Source organism: Etheostoma cragini, chromosome 16 (genome assembly GCF_013103735.1).
Source record: "Etheostoma cragini isolate CJK2018 chromosome 16, CSU_Ecrag_1.0, whole genome shotgun sequence".
Classification (NCBI taxonomy): Eukaryota; Metazoa; Chordata; class Actinopteri; order Perciformes; family Percidae; genus Etheostoma; species Etheostoma cragini.
This window is the reverse complement of record NC_048422.1, coordinates 18,180,137-18,195,168: the sequence shown is the minus strand read 5'-3', so window position 1 is coordinate 18,195,168 and position 15,032 is coordinate 18,180,137. Positions and strand designations below refer to the sequence as shown.

General features: G+C 40.4%; 2 protein-coding genes across 3 annotated transcripts in view; one reads left to right on the top strand and one right to left on the bottom strand.

Moving 5' to 3' along the window:
* The window catches only part of LOC117959670 (mucin-17), a 93,094-nt gene that overhangs the window by 36,308 nt on the left and 41,754 nt on the right, over positions 1 to 15,032 (top strand). The gene's annotated exons all lie outside the window — the stretch shown is intronic.
* zgc:73226 (uncharacterized protein LOC402792 homolog) lies at positions 7,924 to 14,665 on the bottom strand. 2 transcript variants are annotated; one of them, XM_034896950.1, is made up of 6 exons: positions 14,420 to 14,665; positions 11,624 to 11,774; positions 11,297 to 11,378; positions 10,729 to 10,802; positions 8,816 to 8,962; positions 7,924 to 8,651 (listed from the first exon to the last, which is right to left on the bottom strand). In XM_034896950.1, the coding sequence occupies exons 1-6, from the start codon at positions 14,460 to 14,462 to the stop codon at positions 8,603 to 8,605; spliced, it is 546 nt and encodes a 181-aa protein (XP_034752841.1). In that variant the 5' UTR covers positions 14,463 to 14,665; the 3' UTR covers positions 7,924 to 8,602. The 2 variants fall into 2 exon arrangements, with proteins under 2 accessions (XP_034752841.1, XP_034752840.1); XM_034896949.1 differs by having other exon boundaries at positions 14,361 to 14,427.

The window sequence follows — 15,032 nt, the reverse complement described above, 5'->3', positions numbered from 1 at the left end:
CTGCTACTGGCTGTTACCAATTCCCACAGGCTCTTATACAAATGAGCTGTACATGAGTAGCTAATAATCCAGTCTGGGAACTTGTGTTTAACCACTGAAATAATGTTTCAACTCAAACTGAGGCCAGAATATTTTTAGACTCTTTTCATGCTTAGTTCATGCTCAGGGATCTTTAGTGGGCATAGTCAGGAAGTGAGCATTCTGGAGCCCGTGCCTTAACAAGCCGTGTCAACCGGCCAGCAGAGGTTCAGTCAGTCTGCTGGCTCACACGGGCTCCAGGTCGTCAGCAAGTCTGGCACCATGCGAGTTGCCATATTTGGCAGAGATGAAAAGGCTCAGGTCTTAATGATGTTTGTTTTCCGTTCCTCTTTCCAGTGTTACATCTTTATTTTAAGCCAACAGAGGTATGTTCCATTATTGAGCAACTGTCATGAAGCATGCAAAATTTGTATTGATGTTTAACCAATTTAAAGTGGAACTATGCAGTTTTTTTAGCTTAATTTACCTTAACTAAACAGTTTGGAGTCATTGGAGTGGTTCTACTTTTTTCGGGTTGTATAGTGGTCATCTTGCTAACCCCTAGCACCTATGAGCAGAAAAACCACCCCTACAACTTTGGGCCGGCAAGTCGCCCAAGTGTCAGGTAGTAGTGTGTGATATCAGGTCTCGCAATGTAACAAATGACCTCATGGCACTGCACACATACAACCATTCAGGAACCAGCTAACAAGGTAGCAATGAAGTTTTCCATACTATCGTCATTGCTGAGCCGGCATAAAAGAAGCCAGAAGCATTGTCGGAGGAACAGTAAGAGAAAACGGCACACTGACCGAGCGAGTAGTCAGACACCAGTAAACATAGGAGCTGCCAAATATCTATTCCAAAGCTGTAGGGGGAGCTCCATAGAGAAGTATGTGAAAAAACAGCTAAGAAATGGCCCAAACTGCATTTCAGTGGCTGCAAGATGATGTTACCACTTGAAAGAATAAACAAAGGTATCTGTGGCAACAAACAGCAGTAAACGAGTCATAGTTTCCATATGTCTACCACAGGTGTTCCTTGTGGTTAGTCTGTACACCGCTGCTCCAGTATTTTGTTGTGTACCGATTTGGACGCCATCCAGTCAGCAGCGGAACACCCAGAGTTTTATCCGCCATCTGACTGGTTTCCAGAATGAGCCTTTACAGGCGTTTGAGTTCTGGACCTCTACTGTAAGACTTGTCTGCTGCTGCATTCAGGAGCTCAATAGACCACATCAGTCTGCTCGAGGGCCTCATAGTGCGGATGATGAGGTCAGACAGTGAACGCTGCAGCTGGCTCGGAGATAAAACCAAACCGCAAATGTCTGACACCATCTCCGGACTATTTTTATTTGTGATACCAACATGACCGAATCCTGAGACTCTGACAGTATAACTTATAACTCATCTTCTCTTCACATCTTCTCTTCGTTCTGAAGATTATAGCATGTCTGTGCCCACAATGACAACATCATGTACTGTGTTACCAATGAGTAATACACAGCCAACCTGAAACAGTGGTTTCGCGCAGCATAGACAGACTGCATGGGCTGTTTGTGCTCTAAGCGCAGGTCTGACAATTAGCATTTTTCAAAACCTTTGAACCGAAAGAGAGAACAAGACAAACTGGTCAGAAACAAGAATGATTAAAGGTGGATAATCGGAAGCCTCTGGCACATTAATGGATAAACAAAGGACAATGTTTTGTGGTGATCCACAAAGAAAAAAAGCGAAAAAATGTGTATTTATTCTCAACAAATCTACCCACAGTGGAAAATCATCCTATTTAGCTTTTTCTGTTTGTCCTCTATCTTCCTCATGTTCAAGTTCCTTCATTTAAACAACTGCTTTAACTACTTATAAACACATTTGGTTTTAGTTATTCTTCTTCTGGTTCATTATTGTAGGTTCATTTTCTCAAGATCCTTGGATTTATTTGTTAATGGTATGCTGTTCAGAAATGTTTGCATGATTTACTTATGGAATATTTAGTAGTTTCACTCACTGTAACAAGTACTTTGCCTTTGGTACAGCAATGGTACACATATATTTAATTTGTCTCTTCAATGACTTTTTCTGGCATAATTGAAAAAGATTTACAGATGTTAAATGTGTGGGGGGAAAAAGGTTTTATGTCACAGTATCAAAGCAAATAGTTATATTCACCACATAAAGGTTGCTCTTCACAAAACGTTCTTTCATAAAACGACTTACATCAGTGTCCTCGTGTTTCAGGAATGGACATAGATTTTTACAACACAGCAAACCACAGCTGGAGGTGACCATAAGTCTACTTGCTCTGGCGCTGAGTGCGTAGGTACTAATTACACTGTGGGACGCAATGTCCTACAAGCTCTGCACTGTCTTACCTGATGAAGTTACATAACAGCAGCCAGTCAGCAAGTCAGAGCGTTCTGACCCAACACCTCATTAAATCTGCAGCATCTATCAAAACCTCCACCCAGTCTGGTAGAGGGGACTCAATCCAAACCCCAAATTACAGCATTAAATTGCCTGAATATTTTGTATTAGACATATTGTGGCACTGAAGTCAAGGCAGAGGCTTAATAAATGGACCCACATCCTGCAGCATATTCAGACTGCAAACTCTTGAGCCAAATTGGTATGTCATGGTGGATAAAGCTGTCGAGTTCCCTGGAATCGTCTAACGCAGCATAAAGTGCATGAATACAAATTATACATCAAATGTTATAGATCCAAAATTAAACAGAAAATTTACTCCGAGCTAATGCAGAACAGGAAATATTTCGAAATGAGGCAATACAATTGTGGATTTATTTAGTCTTTGGCCTTGAGGTATTCAATCTAAAGTGATGTCTGAGTTTGAGTTGAATGGGAATTTTGTGTCTGGTTTGTGTATTTAAAAAACAACAACTGACTTTTTCTTTTAGAAAACGTGTCAAACAAACACACATTTTCTTTCAATCCCATTTACTTGACCGAATTTCCCGCCGTCACATCTCTCTGTGAAATCACTCAGAATGATCTCAGTTGTGGACGCTGTAACATAAACCTAGACGCTCTTCTTGGAAAAACATGGCTTTTACGCTAGAAGATTGATGATAGGTGCACAAAGGTATTCTCAGAATAGCCTCAGTGCGATAATGGGGGGAACGAATCGTTCCTAAATCAACAATGTGGTTTTAGTGTCTCGCTACATTTGTCAGTATTATGCAAGGGTACGTAATGAAGGCCCCTGCAAAGCCGCCGGTTTATGTGGCTGTTGATGATTTTGCCATGTGTAAACTGTGAGTTCACTCTCAGACTATCCAGCTGCTCCTTCCGTCCCTCACACCACCTGGATGTGTTCACACTCACTCACTCCACCTCAATGCATGTCTCACCTACACCTACAGTAAGCGCCTCATATTGAAGTTGGAGACTGCTGCAAATCATCACTCCTCTGATACTTGACACCCAGTCAGCCACGCAGCTCTGTAAATCTCTTGCACTGTTTTTCACACCAACGCCCCCCATGCTACCTTTTCCTATTTTTCTGACCTTTCTGTCTTTTCTTTTTTTTCTTCTTTTTTTTTTGTTTGCCACGCCAGCAGCATGGGTCTAGGAATGGCAATGTCGGATCACAACTTGGATCCTGACTGAAATATCTCAACAACTGTTGGATAGATTGCCACAAAATGGTGTAGACATATTGGCCCGCATTTATCAACCGACTGTAGAAATTCAGCACAGATATAAGCACAGTAATCAACTAACGACAGGCTTCACGTGTGATTCATGAAACGTTTTTATCACACCAATCAGAGCGTACGACTGGTCGTACATTGATAAATGCAATGGCTTGAAACAATCGTAATTTAAATATCACTCCCAGATCTATTCTCGGTTTTGAGGCCTCTCTCCTACGATTTACAACATGGTCAGACATTATCTTGCTTAGAAGCGGCACATTTCAGAGGTGGCAATTGAAACTCTAACATTCTAAGGATCATTTGAAGTAACGCGTGCACTATTGGGCAGCCTAAAAACTGGAATTGAAGAATGCAGAATGGAAGGGGGACACTGATGTGGTCAACATTGTGCCTTTTGTAAATCAGACTCAGGCTGAAGTTTATGTAATTTATACATCCTATAAACTATAGTCCTAATATTAAAAAACAGGCTTATATTGCAATTAGGCTCCTCTTAGACCCACATGTAGGTGTACCAGCTGTTTTTTTTATTTTGCATGTGTTTTTTTCATGAGTCAGAGCCAGGTAACTGTAAGCGCGTGTCCTTTGCGTATGAATCGATGTACGCCTGTCCTACGCGTATTTTAGGTTGGACGCACGTTTTATAAATGATTGGCAATTTTCTTCCCCAGAGGGTGAATCCAAATTACTTTAGTGATACCCTGACTTTTCTTCTGACATGAAAATGAGTTTCTGTGTGACAAGATCTTGACAAGTTTTGAATAGATTTTCACAAAAATTGGCACAGATATTCATGTTTCCCTCAGGGGGAATTGTAATATCTTCGGTAATCGGCGTATTATTCAAATTCTTCCAATACTTTTTTTTATCACTAAATACCTGCCAAACTAATGAGATTTACACCAGCCCTGGCACAATACCTGGCAGGTGGCTGCTGAAGCCAGTCGGGAGAGCGACATCTTTTCCATCGAGAAAAGCATTGAGTGCCGTCCTGCTGTGTGACTTATCCTTCTTTCAATGCACTCCATGTTGTCTCACACACAGACACACACACACACACACACACACACACACACACACACACACACAGAAACCCACAGACACATAAATTATGCCCGTGGCCAGACCACTTTTGTCCACACAAACGCAGTTATTAGAATTCTTACAAAATAGATTTTCGTGTACTGAATGTTTTTTTCCTCAGACCAACCACAACAAGGATTCTGCATAGAAAGAACACATAGGCTATTAACAATTGCCTCAGAATGTGAGGACAAAACATTGAGCCACTTGTTTACACAGTACGAACAGCTCTGCATTGTGCTCCATTGAGACTTTTTCCAGGTGCTCTCATTAATCCTTCATACTTTTGGCATGTGAGACCAAACGTGTCTGGGCTAGAAATGTCCACCACACGGTGTGAAATGTCCCAAAGTGGGGGAGCACAGCATTTGTTCAGACACAGTCAAATTGCTGCAGTGTTCTCATGACTGAAGAGTATGAAAAAATACAAGAATCTCTTCTGAAAATGTTTTCGGCAGGGCATTCATTGTGCATACTGACTGTCGAATCACATCTGAACAGAAGCAGTGATCTTCTCCTACAAACATTAATTCTGTATTCATTGATGAAAACATAAAATATTGGAGATGAATGTATTTATTTATAGTGCATGAGTGCAACTCCTTTAGAAACAAAACGTTTTTACTTGTGTAGGAGTGTGCTGGTTTTGTACGCTGTGTGTTACGTGTCTAATTTCTGAGTGGGAGTATATAATTCTGTGCAGTGGAATTATAACCTACTATTCCTTATGATAAGTGGTTCATGAGGGGGAAGTGGGCCACATGTGGTAAAGTGGAGTTACTTGAGATGGAGGCTCAAATTAGTGACCTTGTTTGAATGTTAAAGCCCAGGCACTGTGCCAACTTAACATCCAAACTCTTTGAAACTGGATTCTTTATTTCCTGTCAGTTTAGGAGCAGGAAGATAATGCATTTCCCAGAGAGACAAACGTCCGATCGCTAAAGTGGAGTCCAGGAAATGAACAGATTTATTCCACATTTTGTCTCGGCCTCACTGTTTAAGTGTCCCTCAACAGTGAGGCCGGGTTTATTCGTAACAGCAAATGCTCAGACTCCTTCTGACCACATGTATCTGAAAGTCTGCTTTACACTCAGAAAAATCAAATGTGGCATTTAAGGCTGTTTGCTGTAGTAATATTCTCCTTATTGTCAGAGAGGAAATCACAGGGTTGAAAGACCTTAACACAGTCAGCTGCTATGAAGAGGTCACAAAGGTTCACAGCAACAGGGAATAGATCTGTGTAAGAACATGGTGATTTACAACAGCCCATGCAACCTTTTACTGCTTTGCCCCAAGCTGAGGATAAATGTATTGGGGGGTTGAAAAAGGGACACTCCACAGGCCAAAAATCATAGCTTGAAGGATAATTCTGGTTTTTTTTCATAGCTTTCCCTTTAATTTTTCTTTATCATGATAAAACTGTACTTATCAGAGCCAACACTGAGATCTGGGGATCCAACAACAAAGCTAACTGAAGAAGTAAGAAACAAATTGAAGAGTTTCAATAAATTGGGTATTGTTGGCCTGTGGCTAAACAATTGGGGGCGTCTGGACAGCTCAGTTGGTAGAGCGGGCGCCCATATGTAGAAGTTTCGTCATTGACGCAGCGGGCCCAGGTTTGACTCTGACATGTCTCCCTTTGCTGCTTTTCGTTCCCCCTTTGTTCTTCAGCTGTCCTGTCAATAAAGGCCTAAAAATGCCCAAAAAATCTTCTTAAAGATTTCTTAAAAACTTCTTAAAAAAAGAAGAATTCCAAATTTGCAGAAAGAGACATTGGGGGTGGTTGTATTGCATTACATGTTTTGTCTTAAAAGGTAAGGTGTCTTTTTGTTCCATTTTTCCTCATAGATTTTGTTGAAAAAACTAGAATTAAACTGAAAAACTTTAAGACATAGATCTGAAAGTGGGCACAGCTAAAATGTTGATAATAACTGCATAACTATTCATTCACTGCATAGAAAAACACATCTAAGCACACATCTATGCTTAGTACAGGAGATCAGCGTTGAATTACGATTTGTAAACCATGATGGGGGGTTCAAAACGCATAACTCAGGTAATCATTTAGTCATTCTCCTCTGAAAAAAAATTAAGCTAATCGTCTGACTGCTAATGTTTCTTTCCAAGTTATTTTTTTTCAGAGGTTGATTACCTTATTATGAGAAACTAAAATGACAGCTGTAGTACACTGGAATTTTACCTTTGAAACTTTAAGCACAACATTACAAAAGGTCAATAATTAATGGCAGTCGCAGGTAATGAATGGACACTTCCCAAGCATATGTAAACATTCAACTACCAACAAAGTACTTCCTGCTGTTGTGTATGTGATGCCAAAACATGTAGGCAAAGTTCACATGTGGGTGTGTGGATAGCTGTGAATGGAAACCAGGTGCTTTGTGCTCTGCCAACACAGGCTTGTTGTTGCATCGTCAGCTTTGGTGTGTCTAGAAGTAGCTTAAAGAGCTCAGCAGGACCCCTCACATCAAACACGCCGCTAATGGCTGATAAACTCATAAGGCACGGTCGGCACGTTTATATTCAAGGCAGCACAGCAAAACCTCAGTGTGCTTCTCAGGCCATCTGTTCTAAATCCACGCCAGCTATTTTCATGAGATGTTAAGAGGAAACTGCTTTCTGGTTTATGGGAAAGCTATAAAATGTCAAATCCTTGACTGGTCAAAGCAGCGGCATGTTTAAAAAAAAAAAGAAAGAAAGTGAAAAGACTTTTGTGAGGTAAGGAATGACAAAGGCAGATGGAAAAAGACAGGCTGGTGTGATGTCATAACAACAAGACGAAGAGTCAACGCTGGTGGAGATCAGCTAAAGAGCTTATCAGGATGAATCAGCAGAGTGATTTGCAGTGATTGGCTTCATATGGAAAAAGGAATCAATTCTAAACGGATGCTGTGCTTTATTTGGAGGTTGTCCGCTACACAGTAGGTTGTCTTTCCTTTGATTGCCTACAAATAATCTCCAGACAAAAACAAAAAATATCTTGTACACTTACAATTGCTGTCCCGGGCTTAATTCAGCAAATCTTCGTGCTATTCCGGCTTCACTTTCCCTGCATTTATTAAACAATATGAACATGTGTATGACTGCCAGGTCTGGACTGGAAGAGAATAAAAGACCCAAGAGGCACATTAAAGGTTTTGAGGAGTGAAGTTTAATGGGATCATTATTGTCTTTTTTTGGGGGTCAAATATTTAATTAGTTTATGGGACGAAAAAGCACAACCAGAGCTACTCCTCAGCCAACTAAAACTCTCTACATTAGTTACACCATCAGAGAAGAAAAAACCCCAAGGGCTACTTTCAGCAGCTCAGAGTTTATAAAGGGTCATTACTTTTGACAAATGACAGACATTTTGCTTTTCAAAGGTTGGGCGAAAGGCTACCACATTATCTTTCTCATTTCATCCGAACACACTGTTCCCATAAAACCGTTTTCATCTCCTCCTATCAAAAGGATTTCTTGTTCTAGCAGGGTAAAACACTCTTTCTCTCCTTTCTTTTGTATCGGGGCAATCTCTCCTCTCTGATTATGCTTTAGCTGGTTGAGATCAGTGTTACTCTCCGGGAGAGTAAAAGTGACCTCAGTCTGACTCGTTGGTCGACATCCATCCGCTCTGAGAGCCCTATGGCACGCACAGTCTGGCAGAGTGCTGCTGGGTAGACAGATGAACAGAGAGACAGAGGTACAGACGGGCAGGGTCCTATGGTTGCCCTATGACGAAGGAGGAAGTCGGCAAATTAGTGCAGTAACAGTGTGACCTTAATGGCCGGACTGTTAGCGAATGGGGGCACTGGGCTACAGCCAACGTCACAGTGTGCTGGTTGTAGAAGCGGCCAATCGCTTTCCTATGTAGATCCTAAAAAGAGAAAGTAGTAATTGGTAATTTGCTTAACCACTCCCCCAAACAGCAGTTGTCCAATCATAGCTTAGCAACTGTAACTAGCTTCAGCTGGCCTGTCAAGCTTTGGATTGCTCAACATGTTTAGCTACAGATATTAAGTGAGTATGAGTGTGCCTCACCCGACTCCAAGTGTGAGCAGGTGTGAAGCCAGCAGAGAGGGAACAAGGATAAGGAGAACGTCGGAAGAGAAGATTCCTCTCTTCATCACCTCTGTCTTCCTCAAGCTTAGAGAGCCCTGCTGCTTTGGGTGCTGAAACACAAACTCTCTGCAGAGAAAGTGGAGAAATGAGAGATGCAGGGAAAGGGGTAGACATCGAAAGGAAAAGAAATAAACAGAGATAATGAGAACACAAGAGAGAAGACTGAGAATGCATGAAAGGTAGAAAAGTACTCCAAGACCATTAAGCGCTGCTACCTGTCAAATAGACTTATTGTATTGCAGAAGATTAAATGTGAAGTGTGGCAGTGTATAAAAATGAGGGTGATTCATGTGCATCTCAAACTCAGTCTTAATCTGTAAACAACATTTAAGACGGCATTGGAACATGCTGTCAAAGTTAAACTGAACAGACACGGCGATGACAAGACTCACTATGCCAAAAAAAGACTTACAGAACACAACTCCCCCAAAAACCTCAAAATTGTTCTTATGTTTCTGTTTCTTTTTGGATTAAACACAATACATACATGTTAATATGTGAGTTTTAGAAGTGCTTGTTGGCAAAGTTTTGAACTTTAAAGAGAACTAGGCTAGCATTTTCCCCTTCTTTATGCTAAGATAATATAAAGCCTCTAGCCCCTGTTTCATACTTAAAGGTGCTCCAAGCGATGTTGGGTGACGGCACTTCTTGTGGACGTGCAACGTTTTTTCAAACAAAGCTTGCTCACCCCTTCCTTCTACTCATCTCGTTGCCTCACCCTCCCTTCTGTGCTTCCCAAATCCTTCATCTCGGTTATTGGGTGGAACCCTGGACGATTGTTTGGTGATGCATGTTGGCACAGTTTGATTTAGCTGGTGTTTGTGTAGCCTGGGCTGTCTACAGAGACCATGTGTTTTTACAGTGTGTTCAGAGGATAGGCAGCTAGTGGATATTGAGGAGATGTTTGCTGTAGCCTATAAAAACGTGTGACATTGCTTAGAGCACCTTTAATGCAGAGACACAATGCTCATCTGGTAAATCTATCTATTAAACAAAGTATTTTTCCCAAGGCCTGGAAATCAGCAGTAATAACCCGTCTTTAAGGCTGGAGATACAACTAATAACTAACTAATATACCCAACTATAGACCTATTAGTATCCGCCCTGTTGTCTCTAAAGTAAGAAAAGTCCAAATGTATAAATTGACCCATGATCTTGCACCACCACCACTCAAGCAATGTGTGTGATTTTGCAGAGATAATGTAAGGGTCTCCAGGGCTTTCGTAAGAGGTGATTGCTACACTCAATTTCGAAAGACCAAATTTGGTCAATCAGCTTTTTCATTTACTATAGTAGAAAAGTGGAACTTAATTCTACTTCACATTAGAAATTGCATATGTCTTAGCTGTTTTAAAATGTCCTTAAAGACTTGGCTGAAGGTGAGTCAACTTTGTGATCAGTGATCTTTTTATAACATGGAATGTATATTTTATTTACTGGTTTATACAGAATGTAATGTTTGTTATAGGTTGTTCTTGTTGATCTATTTGTTTAATACAATTGTCTGTAGGGTCTATATTATGTATATTGTCCTTTTATCTCCCTTGCCCAGGGACCACAGATGTAAATTAGCTGTTGCAGGGCTCAAACTGTGCATGGTTCCTGATGAATAAACTAATAAACAATAAACAAAACAAAACATGAGTGGTATTGATCTTACCGTCTAACTCTAGGTAATAAACTACAAATCCCATTCAACCGTTAACAACTACGTATACATCTACGCAAATACTTACAAACAACTCTCAAGAACATAGGGATGTAAAAAAAGAATTACAGCAGACCTGAATAATTATAAAGAAAATAAATGACTTTAAAAGAGCTGGTGTTACTTTGGTGGCATGTTTTCAGGTCTACTGGACCAGTCCCACACCCAGTCAGGGTCCACTCGCCGCTCCGCTTCCTCCTGCAACATGCATATTGGATCAGATGGTTTGCAACAGTAGAAAATGAAGTCAGAAAACAGATGCAGAAGAGGAAGTCAGGACAGACAGTGAGTTTGAAAATATGTCTTTTAAATCTTTGGGCAGAATCTCAAACAATATACCATTTAGCAATGACCAACTTATTGAAGACAGATCAATAAACAAAAATTCCATGAGATAGATGACCGATCTCAAGCAATTTTAAACCGTACTCAAATAAGCGGAAATCCATATAAAAAAGTTCTCCAGGCTTCAGTATATGGTCAGCAACAATATAAAACAAATGTTTTGAAAGTATACATACTTCTTTTGATTTGGAATTAATAGGCTTCAAACATAAATCACCTCCACAATGATTAACTACAAAAAAACTCTGTCTGTGTAGTTTTCAGATGTATCTGTTTGTGTTGCAGACTATAAAAAGGAGGATAAAGTTATCGGATGGATTACACATGTCAGTGTTAAAAAGGAATACCTGTATGGTGATACAGTCACTGTCTTGCTCACTAGTGGGTCTTGGGGAACCAGTGGACTGTGGGGTCCCCACCTGTGGAGGACTGTGTACGACAAACAGACATTTGCAATGTGGGTTTGTTATCAAAATATAAATAGATTGCAATTTAATATTTATTCATTTCTGTTCAAACAGAGAAAGTAAACACATATTGTGAAAAACAAGCAAAGTTCCACTGAGCACCGACTGAAACTCATTACTGTGCAAATTATTCTCATACCTCGCTGTGCAGCTCAACCCCCCCAAACAAAACAAAGCAAAATCCATACAAACAAACAGCACCATTACCTGTCTCTACTCCTCTCACACTCCATCTGCGCCTCCAGGAGGATCCTCTCCAGCTCCCCCTGCAGGGTGGATGAGATGCTGTCCTGTGGCCCTGTCAGACTCTCCCTGCGGCTCACGGCTGCGATCAGCTCCTCCAGCTCCACCCAGGAGCCTGAGGAGGGGACAAAATGAGCAGCAGAGAGCAGAAATGATGCTAAGGCATTCAGCAAGGAGCCACTGCAGACAACGGTGGGCACTCATGTACATGTTAGACAGAAAAAAAGGAAAAATTGACAGTCATTAGTCACATTTAGTTTCACTACACACCAGGCCTGCTATTAGCAATTATGGACAGGGGGACAACATTTTCCAAATTTAGGGAATTGTAACATATTTGTACTGGGCACAAATCAAATAGAGGATGTTAAAATAGTGTTATTATTTTTACAAAACGCTGTTGTCCATGTTTTTATATATACATGTAATTTCACATTCCAACAATGAAGTTCAGTTTATGCAGATACATTAATTTTTGAGTTTTATATTTTAAATTACACTGCAGCTTTTTGTTGTCTCCAAATAACACAGCAATCCCCTTTTGAGGCTCAGAATGATGCATTTAGGAATCATATTTCACTATTTCAGTTAACATTCATTAATTTAACTAATGAATTAATAAATTCAATTCAATTGTTTGTGTTTAGAAAGATTGTAAGATTGTCAAATTATTATTTTAACCCTTCTGAAATGTAACTGCTTTGGTGTGGAGTGGACAGTGAATGGACAGATGTGGGTTGTTGTGCGCTGACATATAATGACTTATCACCACAGAGGTACTGATGTGACATTAGATGACCTGCGAGACGGTGAATTCAGGATGGACATCCTGCTGGACACGTGTTTACTGAAAACACACACAGCCTATAAATGAATGAATAGACACACTGGAACATTGGACACATGAGAGATTTACACACGCGCACACACACACATGCACACAAAAGCACACTGATGTGTATGGCGTGCACACACTCACAGCCAGACATTGGGGCAGGGTTAACTCAGGCTGACAGCATGCTTGCTTATGTAAGATCTTATTTCTGGTAGAGATTAGCCATTTACCCTTTCCCTTCCTCCACTTGTTTCTCTCTTGTCATGCTGCCTGTATCCCTTTGTGACATACAGTAGGTAGCATTTACAAAATATCAACACCACATCTGCTTACCAAAGTGTCATCTGATCTCTCTCATCCTCATTTTACCTGGGATTTTGACACTTTAATCACACAAACAGTTGCAGAGGGAGAAGAGACATGAGTGGGCACAGAGCTGGAGGGAAGGGAGTGAGGGAGGAAGGGCAGAGCAGGGAAACTGTGCCATTGCCCTAGTTTTTTTGTTTTGTTTTTTTACAGAGGGGAGTTATGACATAACAACTGCCTTGTTGCATGATTTTATCTATCTGTCACCATTCTGCAGCACTAAATCCATTTCTATGGTGCAATCCTTTAGACATTCATCTGTGCCGCTGCCAAATCAGCTTTAGGAAATGTGGACAGGAGCTGGATGCTAAAAGACTCAATGAACTGCAGCAGGATCATTTTTGATTTTCTGTGCTATGAATGTCTGTTTTGGGATTGGGCAGAAATTATAAGGGATGGGGAAAACAAAGGGGGAGGGTTATGTCTTGTATGATTTTGCTGAAGGCAGGGTAGTCACATTGTTTTATGGGTGCAGGGGAGGCTTGTGTCTTTGGTATTTAATCTGGCCTTTGATTAAGTTTCAGTTCACCTTTCATTGAAAGATTTACTGAAAAAAGTTACGTCCAAAAAATACTTTTCTGTGCGCCAAGTCCCACAAAGGTGCATTTTATATAATGAAGAGAACAATGATGTAATTATAAGTCTGTTTCCATTCTATTTTATGCACATTTTTAATTTGTGCATAAAAAACCCTCTTCTACGCCTTATATTAATAATTTCATGCAGAAAGTTACTTTAACTAGTGAGAACTATTTATTTTGTGGCCCATAGTAATATATATATATATATATATATATATATATATATATATATATATATATATATATATATATATATATTTTATTAATAGAGAGCAGCTTGAATTCTGTTAACACTATGTACATTATTGGCAATTGATTGTTTATGTTAAGTGTTCATATAAAAAATACACTATCAGACTCCCAAATATCAATTTAAGTATTTGTCTTACAATAACAGAATCGGTCAAGCTTTAATTGATAACCATATCTTGCTTGATTAAATTGCATCTAACCCTATTCCACATGTTTCACCCAGGATCATATGCGCCAAGCAATGTACAGACAGCCCAGTGGAGCTATAAGCTTAAGGAAATCTCCACATCTTAATTGGTTTACAGAGATACAAACAGGTGAGTCAGGGAATCCGTTTACACAAAGACAGTGTTAGTGGAAACAATAATAAAACTGGCAGTACCTTCTTCTCTCTGTGGCATCCTCTTACACCTGCTGTCATTCTGACATCCTGTTACAGTAGTATTAAGTCTGCACTGATAAAGGATATCTTGACATCAGCTATGATATCTGGAGACACACTGAGTGAAGGAAAGGGGTCATTGTTTACCCACTTTGTTAGGCTATATTTGCCTTGGAAAATTACAGTAATCTGTCTGTGCACACAGCTTTAATAAAGGTCTTGGTTAGCTGTTTAATAATGTGAGCAAAATGTATAAACATCATGGCTGTAAAGGCAAATACATACACGTCATGATATAACAGCAAAACAAATGGCCTGCTGGTCTATGTACCACCATCACTCACCGTGGAGTCCGTCCTCTGGTGTCTGTGAGCCGGACAGAGACATGCTTGAACGCCGGGGTCTGGATGGAGAGAGAGCGTGGAGAGATGCTGACACTGGCCGAGAAGGACTAGCAGGTGCAAATGGGACTCTGCCTTGTACAGTTTTCTCTCAATCAAGTCTTGTGTTTGTTGTTGTCTAAAAAAGGCACTGGGCAACGATGCTGCGCTAATCCCCCCCTCGCTCCCTCCTCTCCTATCCTCTCCTCCCCTCCCCCTCCCTTTCCCACGTGTCAGGATGGAAGAGGTAAACAAAACATGCTGAGAGCTCAGCATCTAAAGCCACGCTGACGACAAGGTGCATGACGCAGCAATGATGTTGGCAATTCATCAAAAAATACTTTCACACTGTCTAATAAGTCAAGTCTAGAGTTAAAAATTCTAAATGTTAATAATTTGTAAATTTTTTCCCAAAAGGGTTATGATTTTGTTAGAGGGTCTGATGAAGTAATAACAAAAAAAGATAAATCCAGCGTCCTGCTGGAGGAACACACACCAGGCTGTAACTGCAGTTCTACTCATCTGATGATGCAACCGTTTGAACAATAACTTGCAAATTCCCAGAATCCCATGGCCT